The following is a 21,351-nucleotide window of genomic DNA, read 5'->3' on the forward strand; positions in this document are numbered from 1 at the left end:
CTGTCAGGGAGTCCCCTGGCATGGCAGAGCCTCCTTTGGCTTCTATCGGAGAGAGGTGGAGTCTCTCTCTCTCCCTCCTCCTCCTCCTCCTTCCTTCCCCTCCCCTCCATTGTCAGCAGCCACTGAAGCAGCCAGCGCACCTGCTCTGGCGGCAGCGGCGGCAGAGATGCTCTAGCCCTTTGCATGTCTTGGCGCGCCTGCCCGCCTGCCTGAGTCGTTAGGGGGGCAGGGGGAAGCAATGCCACTTGCCTGCCCCCGAGCCGGTGACCTCCCCGGGAAGCGACCATGACTCTACCGGGCCGTGTCTCATGCTCCATGCTCAACTGCTTTGTAAGTGGGTCTCGTTCCCTGCCCCCACCCCTTTTATTCTCTGTTCTGTCTGCCTACCTGCAAGGCTGCTTATCAGTCTGGATTTTTCTCTTCGTGTCTGATATTGGGGGGGGGGGGCAGGCGGGAGGGGTAGGAGGTGTCTGGAAATGGAGCATCTTGTGAACTGCTTGTCTGAAGGCGTCTGGCCTTTCCGTACAGCTCTCTCTCTCAGCCTAGTACTTGGGGAGTGGCTCTGCTATCCCACCTCCAATTCTTCACTCTCACCTTGATCTGGTGGGCTTCCCCCCCCCCCAGCATTTACCTCATCCTCAGCTGGAGGTTAGAGGTCACCGTTCCAACTGGGGTTGCAAAATGGTTGCATAGACACCCCCCTGCCCCCCGCTGAGCAAAGCAATAGGGGGTCAAAGATGCAGGCAGGCAGAAGTTTGATTTCCTGCCTGGGCGGTGCATCCACCCAGCAAGAGTAAATCTCTCTTTCTGGTGGCTGTGGGTCCTCTTGCTTTGTACTTCTCTCTAGGTCATAGCCACATGGTGGCTGTTGAGGGGGCCTGGCTTGCTGAGACACCGGTCTTCCCCTTAGAATCCCCCTCTTCGTGTTGATTGATACCAGGAGAGGCTCACACTGACTGCTGCTTGGTTGCAGAGGGGAAATGAGAAGGCTTCACGCCCATCTTCTGCTGTCCTCTGAAAGAGATTCCCACTCCCCACCCTTCATGAGCAGCAGCTGGCTGCAGCTCCAAATGCAGTTACTCAGCATGGCGGCACGGTAACCTCCCTCCTGGCTTCCTGAGTGCATCCTCCAGCCTGCTGTCTCTTGAAGGAGCTCTGATGGAAAGTCACTTGGACAGATTGTCCCCGAGAAGAGTAGAATGTGGAGCCAGCCCCAGGGGGGTGGGTGTGTATGGTGGCTCAGAAGCCAGTTATCCCCTTGTAGTATCATGCAGTACAAGTTGTGCAGCTGGGGTGCCAACTTGAGTAAAATATTGTAGGGGCCGAGGCAAGCCCCGCCCTGCGTAATTGATCACATGATGTGGTGCACACACACCATTTGAATGGGAATGCCCATCAACTTTGTGGAGGCCCGGCCCCCCTTAAATATTTTATTATTGGGACTGAAGCCCCCAAGGCCCCTAGGAATTAGCTTCTATGTTGTGCAGTTTTACATGTTGTTGTCCTGACTGAATGATGCTTTGTTATCACACACACGGATGCCTGTACCTTGCGTGTGTGTGTGTGTGTGTGTGTGTATGTGGGGCGGGCTGTTAGGTGTGCAAACATGTTAACAGGTTAGTCCAGTGGGTCAAGTGCTTGCAGACATGGGGGCCTGTGCAGAATTAGGTGAATCACAATGTGCCTCTTGGCATTATTATGAAAATAGTTGCACACAGAGCAATATGGGGGAGGAAAGAAAGGAGAAGGCATTTCCTTCCCCTGAGAAGCTTGCAGCCTAAATTTACCAGGACATGGTCCATATTGGTGTGGATCAGGGCCTGGATGGGAGACTACCTGGGGTGCCTAGGAGCATAGGAAGCTGTATTATCAGACCATTGGTCCATCTAGCTCACTGCTGTCTATACTGCCTGACAGCAGCTCTCCAGAGTTTCAGGCAGGAGTCTCTACTAATCCTATCTTCAGATGCTGGGGATTGAATTTGGGACCTTCTGCATGCAAAGCAGATGCTCTACTATTGAGCTTCCTTCCTTCCTCTGTGCACTGCCTTGAGTTCTGTGATAGAAGAAAGGCAGGCTCTCAATATAACAGATGATTTTCAGCCTTTGTGCAAGGATAACAGGGACAAAGTGAGCAAAATCAGCTAAGTGTGCTTGGACTTTCCCCAAATTGGTGCCCTCCAGATATACAGGGCTACAGCTCCCATTGGCCTCTGCCAGCACAGTTGTAGGATGCTGGCGCTCACATGAGTTGTATTTCAAAACAACTGGAGGGCACTAGGTTAGTGAAGGCAGTGTTAGGGAGCAGAAGAAGGGTTTGTACCAAAAGCTTCTTGGAAGAGGTGGTGAAGGATGGTATATCCTTGATCCATGTTGTGAGTGTGCGTGTGCACATGTACCTATAGTTGGCAGTCGCCAACACTAGCCATCCTGCGGTGGACATTGGTGTGTGTGTGTGCAGACAAGCCGGGATGAGGGTCATCCCAGTGCTAATTCTTAGGAATAGGGTAAGGGCAAGCTGGGGGGGTGTGTGTGCAATTGCATGTATTGCATTTATATCCCACTCTTTTCTCCAAGTTGCTCAAGGTGGTGTACATTCTCCCTCCTCATTTAATCCCCAAACAACCCTGTGAGGTAGGTTAGGCTGAGATGCCCAAGAGGCCATTGGACTTTCTTGCCAAGTGGTGATTTGAGCCCTGGTCTCTCCCAAGTTCTAGTTTGATACACTAACCACTACACAGCTCTGGCTGTAGGGGTTACGGGAGCAGCCAATGTTTGCTGTTCCGTACATTGCACTTTGCACTTAGCACTGGCAAGCAAATGTTGAGGCCACTTTTTTTCAAAGCCATTCAGTGGTTTGAGCCAGTGGATTAATTTTTTATAAGCCTGTCTATAAAGATGTATGTCATAGATTTCATTTTGGATCCCAGAGTCCTTAATTTGTGGGGATAAGCTGAATTCCCATTGATATTACTATCCATGTTCAGATTTTGCTGTTATAGTCAGGGCAAAGCGCCACCCACCACTGAGACCAAGATTGCTTGCCAGGTTCCTATATGGGTGCCTAGACCACCTTCCCTCTGCTATCATGGAATGACTTATGCATGAATTTCATAACTGGGTATCCTCTCCAAATTGTGTGCTGCCCCACTGAACATGACCACAGGTCCGTGGTACATGACAACCACCCTCTGTCTTCTTCTGGCTCATGTGTGCACAATGACCATGAATGGCGCCAAGGATTGTTTGACGCTTAATTGTGGAAAAAATTATTCTGACTCAGAAACGATATTTCCTTATTTATTTAGCTAATTTTTATACTGCTTTGTACTTTAAAGAAGCTGCTGAGGGGTTTACAGCATCTGAAACCCCCCACAAATAAGATAAAATAAAAGTTCCATATTTTAATGCAGCAGAAAACATGGAGTCGTAGAATTGTAGAGTTGGAAGGGACCCAAAGGTCATCTAGTTTAACCCCCTGAAATGCAGAAATCACAGTTAAAGATAGATAAGTTATCCTTAAATGTCAATATAAACCAAAACAATAAATAGATGGGGGATGTAATAACTACCAGCGGACCTGAAATACAGCAGAGACAACCAGCCCCATCTGCCAAGTACACAAGCTTTTATTTATAGGTAGCAGCAACACTCTCCTCTCTGCTCGCTCCCCACCTTAAGCTGGCACAAGAAGGGGGTGGGGGTGGGAATGATGCACTTCTCACCCCACCCTTGGAATTCCCTGCTGTCATCAGGGAGCACCTCTTTGAGCACCAGTGAGGTGCAGTGTTTAGAGTGCTGGACTCTGACCTGGAAGATCAGGATTCGAATTGCCACTTGGCCACGAAGCTCTTGCTGGGTGGCTTTGGCCAGTCACTGCCTATCAGCCCAACCTACCGCACAGATGTGTTGTAGGGATTATATGAGGAGAGGGAGAACCATGTACACCTTCTCAAGCTCCTTGCAAGAAAAGGTGGGATATACATGTAAGAAATAATTAAGTTCCTACCCTCTTAAAAGCTTCGTTCAGAACTTGGGAGAAAGTTCAGAGACTGCCTCCTCAGCCTCAAGACTGAGGAGGTAATAGCTCCATCTTGGCCTATATTTATCATGGGCTACATACACAGCCCTTTCTTTTTTTAGACTAGCAAAAAAAGAAGAAGTCATTTTCCAGGTATCTAATTTGAAGAACAGTATCTCTCTGGGAAACAGTGAATGCTCAGCCCCTGATTGAAGTTGCCTCTGAAGAAACTGTTAACTAGCTCCCCTAAAATATTTTTCTCCTTGTCCTATTAAACATCTCCCTCCGCCCAATCACCACCACCTTCTCGGGGGAAGATAAAATGTGTGCTTGATAATAGGTGAAACAGCTCATATTGTGAAGTTTGAAAGCAAGCAAAACCTAGTTTGGTATATTTAGAAGAGCCTGGTGAACTTGAATGTCTCAGTGCTGAATTTCCAATGAGGGATGATGTCATTTTTCAAGGGAAGAAATTGTTTTAATGCATCCTAGAAATTCTGGTCTTTGTCAGTGTCTGAAGGCAGACCACAGTCATTTAGTAGATCAAGAATAGGTAAGGCTGTATGTCTGGATCAGATGTTGGGGCATCCAGAATCAATATTTCCTGAGCTTAAAATGGATTTTTGTCATGGGGCGAAAACATTTTTGGGTGGGTGGGAGAAATGCTTCAACTTCACAAGGCTTTCACATCATTAAAAAGCTTCTCCCATTTTAATTAAAACTAGTTTCACTGCAGTCTCCTTGAGTATTACTGTAGGTGGGTGGATTCTAGATTTGACCAGTAGTATTGAAATATGTAACATATGATAACTGCCTTTATGTGCCAGACCATCCTGGTATACATCAGGATGAAAATGCTCCCATGAACACAGAAAGCTGCTATATTCAGAGTCAGGTTAGTGGTCCACAATTTCAGCTTCTCCCAACCTGCAGTTTTGGACTACAAATCCCATCTGCTCCAACCAACCTTCATCATGCTAGCTGGGGCTACTGTGAATTGTAGTCTAACAGCTTCTGGAGAGCACCAGGTTGGGGGAACCTGATCTAGGCCAGTATGCCTTTTCTGACTATCAGTGGCTCCCCAAAGTCCCTAGCAGAGGTTCATCCTGGCCCTGCTGCCTTATACCTGTAAAATGGCCGTAGAACCTGAGACCTTCCAAATGCAAAGTGAATGCTCTGCCTCTGAGCTCTGGTCCCTTCCCAACATTTTAATAGGTTCAGTGCTAGGTCTGAAAACTCGGTACAGTGTCCATGACCCTCCCAGTCCAAGCTTTGAAACTGTGATGTGTGCATGCGCCAGCCAGACCCAGGTCATGAGATAATATAAGAAAAACCTGGCTTCTGGGATCAGGCCAGAGGGGGTCAATCTAGTCCAGCATCCTGTTCTCACAGTGGCCAACAAGATGCCCCATTGTGAAGCCCACCAGAAGGACATGTGGGCAGCAGTGCTATCTCCACTCATGTTCCTCAGCAACTAGCATTCAGAAGTTTACCAACTCAGACACTGATGGCAGAACAAAGCCAGCATGGTGAGTAGCCTTGATAGCCTTATCCACCATGGATTTGCGTTATCTCCCTTTTAAAGCCATCAAAGTTGGTGGCTATGACTACGTCATGTGGGAGCAAATTTCATAGCTTAGCTATGTGCAACTATGTAAGATGCCTTGGTTTATTGGTTTCTGGGGAAGAAGTTTGATCACCCTCCTGCTTTCTTAAGATTCTTCTTATGCTTCCAGTTGAGATGGGGGAACAAAACACCATCGGGAAAAGATCAGATGGAAAGGGTGGGGGGAAATACCCTCCATTTCTATCTGATGGCCTTTCAGAGTGAAAATTACCGTATTTTTTGCACCATAACACTCACTTTTTTCCTCCTAAAAAGTAAGGGGAAATGTCTGTGCGTGTTATGGAGGGAATGCCTACGGGTGGCTTGCCTACGGATTTTCCTCCTCTAAAAACTATGTGCGTGTTATGGTCGGGTGCGTGTTATAGAGCGAAAAATACGGTAACTTTTACGACTGGTAATGGCTGGGAATTGTAGCTCTGTGACAATTTTCAGCACCCTTAACAAACTACAGTTCCCAGGCTTCTTTGGCGGGAAGCCATGACTGTTAAAGGGGTGTAAGGGTGCTTTAAGTGTATGGTGTGAGTGGGGAGTCATACTGGCACTGACAAGGTCATTTCTAGCTTTAAAAAAAGTAAGCTAACCTCAGGACCGGAAAGCCCACTCCGCCCTGTTTCTTCATTTCTTACAAGAATTTATGCTGGTTCCTAGGAATTTGAAATATTTTCCTCTTCTGGTAGTTCCTGACACTTAAAGACATGGGCATCCTTTGTGTAAAAAAATGAGTTTAAAATAGAAGAGGGGTCCCTTCTCTCAAGAGAGTGTGGAAAAAATATTTATTGTTCAGAAAATGCTTAATTCCCCATTTCTTTTGTGCAGATAATTTATGGGTAGATACCTTGAAGGGGGGGGGGCTTAACCACACAGCAAGCTTTATTTCATTTATTTGCTTGACAGGATTTATATATTGCTTAATGAATTATTATGATCTCTAAGCTGTTTAATGGTCATTGCTTTGCACTGAGAGTCTGAGGCTGTTGTGTTTCTGTTGATCACAGTGGCTTTGTGGAGCCTCCATGTTCAGAGGCATTCTGCTGCAGGATTCCAGTTGCAGGTGACCCTTGCCTTTGTTCCCTGTTTATGGCCTCCCCCAAAGTGTCTTGCTGACCACTGCATGGGGGGGGGGGGGGGAGAGAATACTGGACTTATTTGACCTGGCTTTTTCTTCTTATAACTCGTGATTATTTTCAGACAATTCTCAGCATCTGCACATAACTTCGTCCCAGAGTCCCTGGGCCACTTTCAAACTGATTTAGTGAAGATGGGGCTGGAGAATTTTTAGAGACTGCATGCAGAATATGATTCTAAGAATGCTGGGATACTGAGATGAGCCTGGGAGTTGAACAGAAGCTATCCAGACTTCAGAGGGAAATCAGGAGAGGTCTTATTTTTATGAGAGACATCTCCCTGCTTGGTTTTAAAACAGGGGTGTGCTTAGTTTGGAAGGTGGGATCTAGATCCAGTCCATATCTTGGGGAACACACGCTAGCTTGTGATGGAACGCAAGGACAGTGCTTCTATACAAAGGAATTAGGAATGTTTCCTCCTCTACATTTTTGGAATTTTTGTGCTGACCAGCCTATTCCTGGGCAAGGGGGCAAGGGGTCTTACTCTGATTTGTAGTGGTTGCTAACTGGATTGTGAGTGGTTATACTGTCAGCTGTTTGCCCCCAAACTGATTATGTTTTATTCTATACCATATTTTAGGATACATTTTAGAGAATATTAATGGATGTTTTAAAAATCTGGTGCTGCATATATCTACTGAGTAAATAAATAAATAAATAAATTTGAGCTGGGCAGAATTGGGGGCAGCAGAAAGGGTTATTCCCATGTATTCTGAGTCCTGGACTATAGCAGATGGTTCAGTATCAGTGTGTCAGTATTATAAGCCTCCCCACAGTATGGACCCTGCCTGTCCTCTTCTTTGGCTCATCCCTGCACAGGAAATTGGTGTCGTTTTGTGTTCTTGCAAAGTTACATGCTGTATGTAGGCAAAAGAAAGATTGTTTTCGGCTTGTTGGGGTTTTTTTGCAGGGGAGAGGGAAAGTGTGACAGTGTAGGAGGAGGTGTGCAAGCAGTGTATCTGTGTTGTGTTTGGGATGTGCATCCCGTGGCGTTTTGGCAAATGTCCTGTGCCCCTCTGAGCATTTGCTCTTGTGTTTGGCATCCAGGGTGAAGAAGGCCCGCCCAGTCTGGAATACATCCAGGCCAAGGACTTGTTCCCTCACAAAGAGCTGATCAAGGAAGAAGAGTCTTTACAGGTAAGCTACCTGGGGGGCTCTGGCAGGCTGGATGGTGCTTGGTGTGATTCCTTATGGCCGGGCAGGAGGGGTGAGGACTGCGGGTGTGTAATAAATCTCCCTCCAGACTCCTGGAAGCGAATGTTTCCTGCAGCCTGAGTGCAAAGCTGTGTCACAGCTGCTGCTGCAAGGACACACTATTATCACTCTGGAGTCATTCAGACCTCTGTGAGTCCTGGTCCTTTCCCCTGCTCCTCAGAGCTAGTTCTCAGTCCCTTCTAGAGCTGCAAAATATTTCTTCTGCTTTGCAAGGGAGGGACGGGGACAGTCAGATTAGCACACACAATCTGCTGGAATGTGCAATCTCCTGGAGACTTGTGACCACCAAAAGAAAAGAAATAGTGGGAAAGAAACTGAAAATTCAAAATGTCCTTAATGACCCTGAGTTTTTGTTTTTTAATGTGCCAGTCTAAGCCACTCCTGGCAATGAACTGGGACAGTGAACAGCCAGAAGCAGAATCTCTTTAAATGTTGCAAATCTGTCTATCAGCTGCTGATAGCCAAGAACACAACTACCTCCCGTACCTAAGCTGTCAGGCTGGGCTGGGCTTTATTATTACATTATAGCTATTGTCACAGTAAAAGTCACATTGGGCTCCCAGAATGAGAAATATGTAGCAACAGAGGTCACAAAGAGTCGGACTCGACTAAACAACAAAAGCTTTTACCTTATCAAGGGCTCAATCTTTGGGTTACAGAGATCTTTATGAGTGTTCAAGGCTGAAGAAAACAGCTACTGGGCTAGACTAGCATTGACCCCAGACATGTTTTGTCACGTCTTAAAATAGTTGTACAGTTTTATGTATGCCTTTTAAAGGGCCAGCCAAGCCTTGGTTTCCTTTTGTTTGTAAAGGCGTTTGAGAAATTTCTATGTCGACCTGGGATAGTTCAGTTGGTAGATCACGAGACTCTCGCAATCTCAGGGTTGTGGGTTCGAGCACCACATTGGGCAAAATTTTCCTGCATTGCAGGGTGTTGGACTTAATGTTCCTCATGGTCCTTTCCAACTCTACAATTTTATGGTTCTGGGAGACTGTTAATTCACTGTCCAAGTTCCCTATGCATTTATAGACTGTAAGGTGTTGTGCATCTTTGAAAGGGGAACCTCCACAATAGAAGAGGCCTTCTGAGCTGAAGCTAATAGAGAACCTAGTTGCACCTGGATTTCAACATGGGCCATGTAATTGGGCAATGTAACTGGAATGTCATATGAACAAGATCTTGTCTGGTGAACTCAGTGCAGATTTAAGCAAAATCCCCAAAATACCACTTCTGAACACATTTATTATATATTGGATTAAAAGGGATTGGGGGGATGATAGCGAAATATCCTGTAAAGTGACCTTAGGGAAACAGAGCCCACACAGAGAGGAATTTTCTGTGGCTCCCCTCTGATGCCGCCTCCTTTCCACCCAAATACTCTGAGGAGGACTGTAATAATTTATTGTTTGGGCCAGCTATTGGCATGGGAGGATTACACTTCCAAATATGAGGCTGAATTTTTAGCATATATTTTTCTTTGCCTTGATTTTTTAATTGTGTGCATTGACACACACACACTCTAGATCTTAGAATATTAAACTCAAACAACCAAGAAAAACAGAGGAATGCTGCATATGGAATTGGGGCTCCCTGTCTTCCGTGTGCTCATACATATATTTTATCATGGTTATGCATGGGGGCAGGGAGAACAAATTACAGGAGGAGGCTTTTGAGAGTATGCCCTGTGATTTGCTTCCTGTGATGTGCCGATGTGCCTTTGAGCCTTGTTCAATTTTGCTGTGTCAGTGTTGCCACAGAGAGTTGTAACGGGGGGCGGGGGGGGGGGGGAAGGCAGCCTGGGCATCCTGCTGCACGATTTCATATTCTCCTTCCCCCAGGGAATAAAATCACATTTCATAAAATCTCAGCGGTGTTTCAAAGACGCAGGCAGCCGGCTCTGAATGCTTTCTTGTTCCTTGTTGAAGCCCAGAACTTAAAAGGCCAGAGTGAGGCAGCGAGGTGTCCCTTTTTTATGCTGCCAGCTAAATTGCACTCCAAACCCTCCCCCTCTGATTTCCACAGTCCTGTGAGAATTTCACATCCCCTGCACAATTTCACACCAGCCTTCAGGTGTTAAGCTTCCCAGTTAACCAGCAGAAAGGGAAAAAAGAGGAAAGGAGGAGATCTATATTTAAGCATGGGAAGATACCCCTTGATGTTTTCAGGAGGAAACAAACACAATTTAGCAGTTCGGTTCAAATGCAGTACAGACCAACAGTTCAGAGGATCATCTCTTCCCACACCTTTGATGGGGGCGTGGGGAAAAGGGGGGTGGGGGAAAGCTCTTAAAATGTGGTTGTATGGTATTTGTGCAGTATGTATCTTAACATAGCAGGGAGATACAGTAATTGGGAGGTAACTTTAGTTGGCTGGTCATATTAGGAACAAAGAAGCTGCCTTATATACAGAATCATCTAGTGTAGCAAGTGTAGACTTGTGGGGGTCTCTCCCAGCCTTCCTGAAGAAGCAAGGGTGCCATCTCACCCTCAGGATTGTGGCTGCCTGCTGCCGTAACGCAAACATGCAACATCACATGCACACGCCTGCATGTAGTGTGTGTGACATCACACACACAACGTGCAACATTGCATCACATTTTTGGAGGGGGGCTCCTCCAAAAATGCAACATGATGTTACATGCTGTGTGTGTGATGTCACATGCACCTCATGCAGGTGTGTGCATGTGATGTCATGCGGCCGGTGGCGGTGGCTTCTCCTCCTCCTCCTCCTCCTCCTCCTCCTCCTCTCTGCAGCCAGTGAGGTTTCTAACTCCTCATGTTCCTAACTCCTTATTTTAAAAGAAGAAGAAATGCGAGGGTGTATTTTGAGGAGATTGAAGCCATTGCTTCCATGCATCTCTTGGGACCTGTTCCCACTGCAGACACCCAGAAGAGTGCTGGACTGATGGCGGGAGCTGTAGAGCCAGGAACAGGCTTAGTGACCTTGCTCTTTTTGTATCCCAGTGCAGTGTTCTTCAACCCTTCTTGTCCCCAGATGATTTTGGCCTATAGCTTCCATCATTCCTGACTGTTGACTACGCTAGCTGGGGTGGGGTGAGGTGATGGGAGTTGTAGTCCAACATCTTCAGGGGATTCCAGATTGTAGAGCGCTGCTCCAGTACCTTGAGAACTTTCCAGCTTGTTCCCAAGTGAAAGTCCTCATGGACTGAGACGTCATTATTTCTCTCTCTCTCTCAGTCACCTGTTCAAGTGATGCTGTGGGTGGTGGCTTCCTTGGAACTTCAGCCATAAGGTTTTAACACTCCTCCTTTTTCCTTCCAGGTTCCATTTTCAGTGCTACAGGGAGAGGGTGTGGAATATTTGGGCCATGCGAGTGACGCCATCATTGCCATTTCCAACTATCGGCTCCATATCAAGTTTAAAGACTCTGTAATCAACGTACGTCTGGGGCTACACGTCTGTCTGTCTGTTTGGGCAGAGTCTGCAATGTCTTTGATTAGGTCGCTCCCCCCTTACCATTGGAAGAGTCCTTTATTCTCCCCTTTCCAACCCTGCTGCCAAAATGGTCCTATTTGGGTGCTCCTTGCTCCCCTGTCCCCCTGCATTCCTGATCAACCCACTCAGTTTGGGCTGTTTGTTCTTCAAGCAGCCCCAGGTGACTCAAGCAAAGGGAGGGACTAACCATACCCTCTGGAGGAAGATACATACACAAACACCCTTAGAAAGATCACTACCAATCTGACACTTGTGGGTGAGGTGCGTGGAATTCCTTCTTGAAGGATTCACTGAAAATTGTAACACAATAAAATGCAAATATATGAAGTAAAAGAAACAATGGAAATATGATTAAAAGTCAATATGAATGCCGTTGGACCACCTGGGTGAAACTTGTGGGCAACTGGTGGTATACAGATAACCTTTGTGTTAGAATAATACAGATGTTGTTGTTGTTGTTAATGCTGTGAGGCCTCTTTAATGTGACATCCTTTTGGACCTAAGCATATCTTAATCTGGGATATTAGAAATGTGGGAAGTTTTGTTAGGTCTCTGCCCGCAGAGACTGGCATTTGCCTGCCTCGTTAGTTAGTTAATTTACTTATTAATTACATTTATATCCCACCTATCCTCCAAGGAGCTCAAGGTGGTGTACATAGTGCTCTCTTCCCCTTTTATCCTCACAGCAACCCTGTGAGGTAGTTTAGACTGTGACTGGCCCAATGTCACCCAGTGAACTTCATGGCTGAGCAGGGATTTGAACCCTGGTCTCCAAGGTTCTTGTCTGACACTCTATAACCACTACACCACACAACCTCACACTGATTCACTCATTCCTTGTCTTTTGTTCTAGGTGCCTTTGAGAATGATGGAAAGTGTGGAGAGTCGGGACATGTTCCAGCTTCACATTGTCTGCAAGGACTCCAAAGTAGTCAGGTAGGTGCTAACTGATGACAGCCTAAGGTTACAGCAGGCGGGTAACTAACATAAATGAGGGGGTGGGGGAAACTCCTTCTGGGTGAAGAGCTGCATTCCCCTTGGAAACCTGTTGAGGTTATATATTCCAGTATTGGATCAGACCAGACCCACACATCTGTATGTTGTGTTGTGACCTGCCTTGAGATCATCTATGAGAAAGGGCAGAATATTAATGTTATTAAATAAACAATGCACACCATCACACAAACCTATTTCCCATGGAAACAGATGCATGTATTTAATTCTTAGCAATGCCACTCATGTTTCATGTTTTTCTTCGTCAGTCTCTTTTTTTTTTTTTTTTTTTTTTTAGCACAGAGATTATAGAAAAAGCTCTTCAACACCCTTTATCTATCCTGGCTTTGAAAAAGGCAAACTCAGTAAATCCCCTTGGAAGAATATAAATAACTTCAGTGCACACAGTTGAACTACAAACTCTGCCTTACGGTTTTTGTAAACTTCAGAATGCAGCTGCATCTCAGAAATTGCACACATGCAGTTGCAAAATGCATGGACTCCTTTTTGCATATTTGCAAGGGTTGTGAGTCTGCCAAGACATTTCCAACATAGAAAGCCACCTTGCACTAAGCGCAGACCTTTGGTCCATCTAGCTCAGTATTGTCTACATCTGAACTGACTGGCAGAGGCCCTCCAGGGTTTCAGACAGAGAATGTTCTCAGTCCCACCTGATGCTGCCATAATTGAACCTAGGACCATCTACATCCAAAGCAGATGTTCTACCACTGAGCTACGAGCCTTTCCATGCTTTGAACTTGTAATGGGCAGAGCTGCCATTGCACGCTGCATGGCATCAAAACCCTCTTCCTTCCTCAAAGGCACAGTTGAAATCTGGCTTTGAGCTGAATGCAGGGATTCCCCACCACTCCTCTAACGTATGGTGTTGGTAGTGTGGTCTGTAAACCAGTCCCCTCACCAGAACATAAGAATTGCCTAGGTGAATTTGGCCAAGGTTAAACTTGTCCAACATTCTCTTTCCAATGGGGAGCAGCCCAGAAGCAGTTCATGATGGCAGCAGGGTCCCCCCCCCCTTTATTTCCTCCATCACCACCTGGTATTCAGAGGTATACTTCCCCTGCAAATGGAAGTTCAGTTTTCTGCCCTGGCTAACAGCACCTTGCAAGACCTCTCCTCTACAAATTAGTCTTTGGGGCCGCCAACCCTGATGACTTTAAAAGAGGATGAGACAAATTTATGGAGAAGAGGGCTAATGATGGCTGCTAGCCATGATGGCTATGCTCTGCCTCCATAGTCGGAGGCAGTAATGCTTTTGAATACCAGTTGCTGGAAACCACAGGAAGGGAAAGAGCTCTTGTGCTTGGAATCTGTTTGAGGGTTTCCTACAGCCCTCTGGTCAGCCACTATGAGAACATGCTGAACTACATGGGCCTTCAGACTCTTCCTATGTTCTTAAGTGGTTTTTTAAAGCTGTATTTATATGTATGTTTTAAAAAGCAACAACACTAGGAACAAAAGTGGTTAACGGAATGGGGGAGGTAAAGGAAAAAGGGAGTTCAAACCTTGCTGTTCTTAGGTACATGTCACAGGTCCAGTAGATGTATCATCCCATTATACAGAGTTTTTGTTGTTAAATGTTTTTATTGAGTACGTATCTAAGCTAGTGGCCACAGGCAGTAGACATCAAAGAGATTGTGGGTGCTTATGTCTCCTTTCATTCCTGTAGTTCAGTTTGTCTGTCTTGCTTTTCTGAGCATTACAAAGTGCACCTGTACCCATCTATGTCTTGCAGGTGCCATTTTTCTACTTTTAAGCAATGCCAGGAGTGGCTGAAAAGGCTGAGCCGAGCCATCGCTCGCCCTACCAGGCCGGAAGACCTGTTTGCGTTTGCTTACCACGCCTGGTGCTTGGGGGTTTGTGCTGATGAGGAGGACCAGCATGCCCACCTCTGCCGCCCTGGTAGGTCAAAAGGGACACCTTCTAAGGCAAATCTAAGAGGGGCCTCTAGCCGCCATTTTTCATGCCTCGCCATGCTGGGCCCCGTTAACCCCCTCGTCACCAATTTAAGACAGAGCTGTGCTCTGACAGCCTTTGCTAACCTGGTTTCCCTCTAGAGGTTTTGGACAACAGCTCCCATCAGCCCCAGCCAGCACGACTGTGCTCCCATCTTTTGCAGCATCATGTGGGAGTTTTGACAGGGAATGGTGGGAGCTGGAGTCCCAAACTTCTGGATGGCACTTGGTGCTTGAGCTGACTTTTAAAAAACTGCTTATCCATTTGCAGGAGACCATGTGAAATACCGCTTTGAGATGGAGCTGACTCGGATGGGCTTTGACTTGCAAAATGTGTGGAGGGTTTCTGACATCAATAACAACTACAAGTGAGTCATCGATTAAGGCTTCACCATCTTCAGAGGCAAAAAGAATCTGCAGCCCCTCACCCGCCTTGTCCAAACTAGGCATTTCATTAGCTAGGCATCTATCCCTTTAGAACAGTGGTTCCCAAAGGGTGAGATTACCTAGGGGGGTGCTGGAGGTGGATATGAGTACTAAACTTGAAAAAGCTGGCATCACTGGATCAAGTTCATCAGCTTTGTTGAATTAATTCTTTAATTGGATTTTGAATAAATGTGCAATAGATTGTTACTGCTTTGAATTTTATTGTGTTATTATCTTCCATAGTGGGTCCTCCAAACGGCTATTCTGAATAATGCTTCATTTAGGGTGGGACACTGGGAATGAGTTTATGGAACCCAAGGGGGCAGTGGTCCAAATAAGTTTGGGAACCCCTGCTTTAGAATATAGGAACGTGAAACAAATAATATAGGAACAGAGACAATGCCTCTTGCTGGTCTGGATGGAGAGAGGACGTGTGTACACACGTGTGTGTGTGGTGTGTAGAAACCCACAAAAATTCCAGTTTTGTGTGATTGGAATGCATCCTGTTGTACAAAGTTGAGAGTCACATCTTTGACCCACCCACTTTTGCCTCTAGCTCCGCCCATCACTGGCATGCAGCCTTTGGACGTTTCCCCAGGTCCAAAGTGCTGCCCTTGGGCTGAAAAAGGCCCCCTGCTCCCGCCCCACTTGTGACCACCTAAGATTGCCTATCCCTTTTCTTCCCCTTCTATTTCTATTTCCAGTTGAAGAGCCCGTTGTTGTTGTTGTTGTTGTTGTTGTTGTTGTACATTTCAGAAGTTCTTCTTGGTGGTTCTCCAAACATGTACGGCCTTGCAGGTTTTTTAAAAAAATAAGGTCTGGAATTTGCTCTCATTTCTTTCACTCCTGTCCCATGGTCAGCTCCCTGTATCTTTTCTTTCTTAGGTTGTGCACCAGCTACCCGCAGAAACTCCTGGTTCCTGTTTGGATCACTGACAAGGAGCTGGAGAACGTGGCTTCCTTTCGATCGTGGAAGCGAATTCCAGCAGTTGTGTATAGGTACAAAAAAGAATGCTTAAACTATAGAAGGTTGCAAATCCAGTGGCAGCTGAGGGGAATCACAGGGATTCTGTGGGTTGAAGGCTGCAAACCATGGTCCTGCTTACATCTTACCAGCCAAAGATTGATCAAATTGGATTATTCATCTGTTTTTAGATATAGGCTGTCCTCCTTCTGGCCAAGTAGACTAGACGATCTGTAGGCTCATGGTCTGATCTACAATTCTGTGTTAACCCTTACCATCCTTGTTGCTGTCTGGTTTGGTTCTAGAGTCGCTATGGGAATTTATTTGTTATTTAGTTGGTGTTGTACGTACAGAGCCTTTGCAGAAAGAGAGTGAGTTCAGGGCTGTGTACCCTCATCTGCAGCACATAGTCTAGTCTTTGACACATAATTTACCTTCTTGATAATTTTTGCATTTTCATAACTCAACTAACAGGGAGGACCTTTTCCACAAGTTGCTTTGCAGATCTTTCTCTGTCTCTCTGTCCTACAACTCCCAGCATCCCCAGCCAGCATAGGCCATGGACAGGGATCATGGGATTTGTAGTCCGAAACATCTGGAGGGTACGGCATTGTGGAAGGTTGCTGCAAACATAGGAATTGTAGAGTTGGACGGGATTCTGAGGGTCATCTAGTCCAGCTACTAGATCATACATGCAGTATGGAATAAGGCTCCATATTCTTTCATGGGATCCTGGGAAATGCTACTTCTCCCTGACCCTCTGATCAAAAAATATCCTTATTATTTGGCTGAGAAGCTGTGGCTTCTTGAGATGGGTCCATGTACTCTGGGACTAGTGGGCTTCCTTGATTTCTCTTCCAGACATTTGCGCAACGGGGCGGTGATTGCGCGCTGTAGTCAGCCGGAGATCAGCTGGTGGGGCTGGCGCAACGCTGATGACGAGTACCTCGTAACCTCCATCGCCAAAGCCTGTGCCTTGAACCCTGGACAGAGGCTGGCAGGGGGGACCCCGCACTCTGGGCTCAGCGATGGGAACGAGGCCTGTGATGCTGGTTTTGGTAAGTAAGGCAGGCAGGCATGTTCTCATCTCTCAACTTTTGCTGCTTAAATGCTGTATCGCCCTTCGGCAGATGGTCCCTTGACCATGGTAGCATGGGCCTGGCTTTACTTCTAGCGTCTTCTTGAAGAGTGTGATTAAAATTGTAGCCCCAGAATTCTCTTTAGTCCTATCCCTGTTCCACATAGGAATTGTGCAAATAAAGCCACAAGCTGGTTTTCTGCTAGGAAAAGGTTCTAGGAGGGCAGCTACTGCCAGAAGCTGGAAAGAAAGACTCCAAGATTATGATCCCAGTTAGCCATATAAAAAGCAAATCATGAGAGCTGATAAGTCGTCCCCCCCCCCCCAGCTCTGCTTTGAACACACTGCAATTGGGAGTGTTGTGAGAGCACAGAGAGAAGGCCGCAAGCCAACCTCTGATTCCCTATCAAAACAGCTAATGGCCAGTGTAATGCCATTAATGGTTGCGCCTACAGTTTTTGTTTAAAGAGTGTAGTTCATTGTCATCTTTTGTTATGCCTCTGACAGACTTGTGGAGTGCAGTTATACCCTTTCCTCATTACTTTATCCCTGAAAGCTGCTCTCTGTTTGCAACCCCCAATTTCTGCTTGAATTTCTCCTCCTTGAACACTTGTTCACAAGGCCCAAACCAGAAATAGTATTCTAGATATGGCATCATGTAATGCTCCTGAGAATTATGACTGCAAAGAAGGCAAAGGCTGCTTAGTTATCCTTTGTTGGTACTTTTGTTCAAGTTCACTCTGAGGCCGCTTTTTTATTTTTCTTCTGAATTTCATATTGCTGGGCAGATTGTATAGAATTAGGACATGGATCGGGAGATGGGGGACTGAACTGTCCTTTTTGCAGATTCATCTCTGACTGCGTGCTCAAGTGTGGAGAGTTCAGCGACACCTCAGAAGCTGCTGATCCTGGATGCCCGGTCCTACACTGCCGCCGTCGCCAACCGAGCTAAGGGAGGAGGCTGTGAATGTGAAGGTATGAGAGGCATTTGAGCACACAATGGCGGCGCATGAGTCAAAGTCCCTAATAGAAGTGCTGGTGTGGTTTTCTGCTCCCCAGCTCTCCAGCTCTGTGGTTGACTTGTCAGGAGGGGATGGGAGAGGAAAGGAGCATGTGCCCAGGGCAAATCCAACCTGTTTTGCCACAACTGAGTCACAAGGTGTCCTTTCAGAAAAGTCTCTGCTGCTATTCATTTATTCATTCATTCACACACATGCTATTCTTTGTGAGTGGGTCGGCTGTAAGGCAAGTTGGAGGGTTCATTTGCTGATGTGTGGTCAGATTTTAAGCATTCCTCCCATTATTCATGCCTTGTTGTGGTTGGGTTATATAGGCCCATGTTAAATACTTTGATATATGTAATTGCAACTCTGTAATTTGTTTTTTATACCGAATATGTTCCTTGTATGCTTCTCTTACTGTTTACAGGTTTATGTGTTAGTTTGTCAATAACAAATAGAATAAGATTTTTTTTTTTGCTGTGAGCTATTTCCTTTGACAGCCAGCATCAGCTTCCAGCTGACCCCCTCCCTTTCTGTGCTGTGTTTCAGAGTATTACCCAAACTGTGAAGTGGTGTTCATGGGGATGGCCAACATCCATTCCATCCGCAACAGCTTCCAGTACCTGCGGGCTGTCTGCAGTCAGATGCCAGACCCTAGCAAGTAAGTTCCAATCGGCATTTTCAGTTGGTTAATGGGACTGATAGCTTTTAACTCCAGTTTGGGGTGAGGTTTCTTCCCAGGGCCTCTTGATCAGGATGGGATAGCACAGGGGCACAGCCCAACACCTCCCCACCTGTGTTCAACCAAAGGCAAACTGTTCCAGAAGCTCTGCAAAACGCCATCTTGGTAGTTAAGATCACCCCATAATTAACTGGTAGTTGTTGTAACGGTGAGCTCATATTCACTTGCTTTGATACAGGTTAATTGCCTTGCTTTGAAGTTCTCCTTATCTGGGCGGTTTGGAGTGCTGGGCTCTGAGCCCAGAAGGGAAACTTACCTGTAAGATTTGGGTATTTGCCACCTATGCCCTCATCTGGTCAGGTGAAGTGATAAGAGGTCCTTTGGCACAGGCAAGGCATCTCCTTGCTGCGGTGTCTGTCCCATGTCTGTAAAAGGTTGGGAGACCTGGCAGGCTGATTTGCTGTAAGTCTGCACCTTCTTTAATAAAGCCCTAGAACTGGCCGTTCTGTTGATTTTTGACATCCTTCTTTGGCTATCCCTGCACCCAGCCACTCCCACAAGTCCTCCTGTGGGCTTGTGGCTCAGAACATCACCCCATTCATCCTTTCAGCAACCATGAGAATTTGAGAGGAGGTGATTGTTCCAGGATCACATGGTGAGCTTCATGGCTGAGCGTGGATTTGAACCCAGGGCTTGACAGTCTCTCCACTATGTCTCAGTGTCTCTCTGGGTTTTTTGTTGTGTTTTTTTTTTTTTTTTTTTGCAGGGCAGGGGGATCTGATCTGGCCACTCTCTTCCTAGCTGCTCCGCTTTCTCTTGCCTCCTTTCCACCCCACAGGGCAATGACCTCAATATTGATAGCTGCTCTCTCTGCCCCTGCCTTTTCTGCTGTGTCTTTTTAGGCCAGCTTCATCACATCACTCTTCTTTTCCCCTGTTGCCATGGAAATGTTTCCTCCTAGCTTATTGAGGGCCAGCAGTCTGAAGAGCAGGAGGGAGCTTTCTCTGTTTCCTTGTGCTGCTGCTGGTTGCCAGCAGCTGCAGCAAGTGCATGCCATGTCCTTGGTAAGGAGCTTTCTCCTTGGAAAAGGTGGCATCTGCTGTCGATCTCTCTGTGGATCCTCACTTTCCAACCCTTGAAGCAGGGGAGGGAAGATTCAGGTTGGAAGGTGTGCAACCTTCCAAGGGCCATATGCCAATTGGGGGGTGGGGACAAATTGGAAAGTGGGTGGGGCAATGAATATAATTAGTACCTTTGTACAGTAGGGAAGTGTCTAAACACACTTCCACACCTCTCTCCATCCTCCACCCAGGCAAGGCAAGAGGCATGAACAGAGAAGGGCAGGAGTGGGCTAGGATAGTTCAGGGTGTAGGTTGGGGGGAAGCTAGTTAAAAAAGATCAAGACTGTTGGATCTGATGCAAGGCCATTCCGGCCCTGCATCTGGAAACCCACCCCTGCAGACAACCAACTTTGTGGGCTGTGATGAGGGTGCTACTGATTGAAAGAGAAGAGGAGGCATTTCTGGATGAAGCAGGTCATGGAGACAACTGATAGGACAGGGCTGAGGGGTGGTTGTCAGCTAGAGCGCCACATTCCCTTGTGAGCCACATTCTGGGGGTCACAGCCCAGTGGTGGCTGGGAGCAGAGGCAGAAGTGGGTAGGGCAATGGATATGACTCTTCCCTTTCTACACTAGCGGCTTCCAGCCATGCAACAGCCAGAAGCAGGATCCCAGTTCAAGGACATGTTCCATTTGGGCAAAAGCAGCCAAGGAGGGAGAGGAGCTGGGCCAGTGATGGAGGGTGGCTGTGTGAGAGGGAGTGTGGCTGAGAAAGAGAAGGGGGTAGCATGGGGAGAGTGAGGGCTGAATTGAGGGGCCTGGAGAGCAGTTGCTCCCTGCCCCACCCCTGGTCTGAGGTTCCCCACAGCTCCCTTAGATCTGTCAGAAGCTTAATGTTCTCCCATTCCTGTGTCCCTTTCCAGCTGGCTGTCGGCTCTGGAGAGCACCAAGTGGCTGCAGCACCTTTCTGTCATGCTGAAGGCAGCTGTGTTGGTCTCCAATGCTGTCGACCGAGAGGGGCGCCCTGTGCTGGTTCACTGCTCAGACGGCTGGGACAGGACCCCACAGATTGTCACCCTGGCAAAGATCCTTCTGGACCCTTACTACCGGACAATGGAGGTATCATATCTCTTTTGCCTGTTGACATAAGATGAAAGGGCAGTTTTCAGGAGAACCTGACCTGGGCGGGTGGGGCATTCTCTTGCTTTGGCCTCTTTATATAATAGTCCAAAGTGGACAAAGCACAACCTATTCTCGAGCTTCTCCCAAGTCCTCTGCGTCTCTTTTTTCCAACTGATAGGGCAATCTCCCACAGGAGGCAGTGAGCTTTCACCTTGTTATCTCTTCCGGAACAAGCTTGTGCCTTTCTGTGAAATTAAAAAGAGTGTTCTTTTTTTATTTTGGAGTGTTACCCAATCAAGAAAGTAGGACATCATCGGCCATATAAAGTTGGTCGGATAAATGGTTCTTCATATTATTTTTAGATAGGCACACAGCACCTTACAGAATGAGAATACAGTAGTCAGGACCCTGCCCTCAAGGAGCTTACAGTCTAAAACAAACAACATGGAAGACAAAAGGAAGCTGGTGGGGGAAGGGTAGATGAGGACAGCAAGGGGTGAAAGTGGGCAAATACAGTAACATGGAGTTAGACTTCCTACATTTCAGGGAGTTGGACCAGATGGCCCTTGGTGTCGCTCCCAACTCTACAGTTCAATGAATAGGTGAGT

General features: G+C 46.8%; 1 protein-coding gene across 2 annotated transcripts in view; it reads left to right on the top strand.

Moving 5' to 3' along the window:
• The window catches only part of MTMR4 (myotubularin related protein 4), a 48,931-nt gene that overhangs the window by 17,884 nt on the left and 9,696 nt on the right, over nt 1-21,351 (top strand). The window contains exons 1-11 of one of the 2 annotated variants that reach the window (XM_080983993.1): nt 129-330; nt 7,819-7,908; nt 11,271-11,387; nt 12,298-12,380; nt 14,191-14,357; nt 14,682-14,778; nt 15,722-15,835; nt 16,662-16,858; nt 17,725-17,853; nt 18,429-18,540; nt 20,545-20,740. In XM_080983993.1, coding sequence (XP_080840119.1) covers nt 286-330; nt 7,819-7,908; nt 11,271-11,387; nt 12,298-12,380; nt 14,191-14,357; nt 14,682-14,778; nt 15,722-15,835; nt 16,662-16,858; nt 17,725-17,853; nt 18,429-18,540; nt 20,545-20,740 — 1,347 coding nt within the window. In that variant the 5' untranslated portion in view covers nt 129-285. Of the gene's footprint in view, nt 1-128; nt 331-7,818; nt 7,909-11,270; nt 11,388-12,297; nt 12,381-14,190; nt 14,358-14,681; nt 14,779-15,721; nt 15,836-16,661; nt 16,859-17,724; nt 17,854-18,428; nt 18,541-20,544; nt 20,741-21,351 lie in introns of those variants that run through there. The other variant, XM_080983994.1, reaches the window with a different exon arrangement.

The sequence above is a fragment of the Podarcis pityusensis genome (genome assembly GCF_964106645.2).
Source record: "Podarcis pityusensis genome assembly, chromosome: 15".
Taxonomy (NCBI): Eukaryota; Metazoa; Chordata; class Lepidosauria; order Squamata; family Lacertidae; genus Podarcis; species Podarcis pityusensis.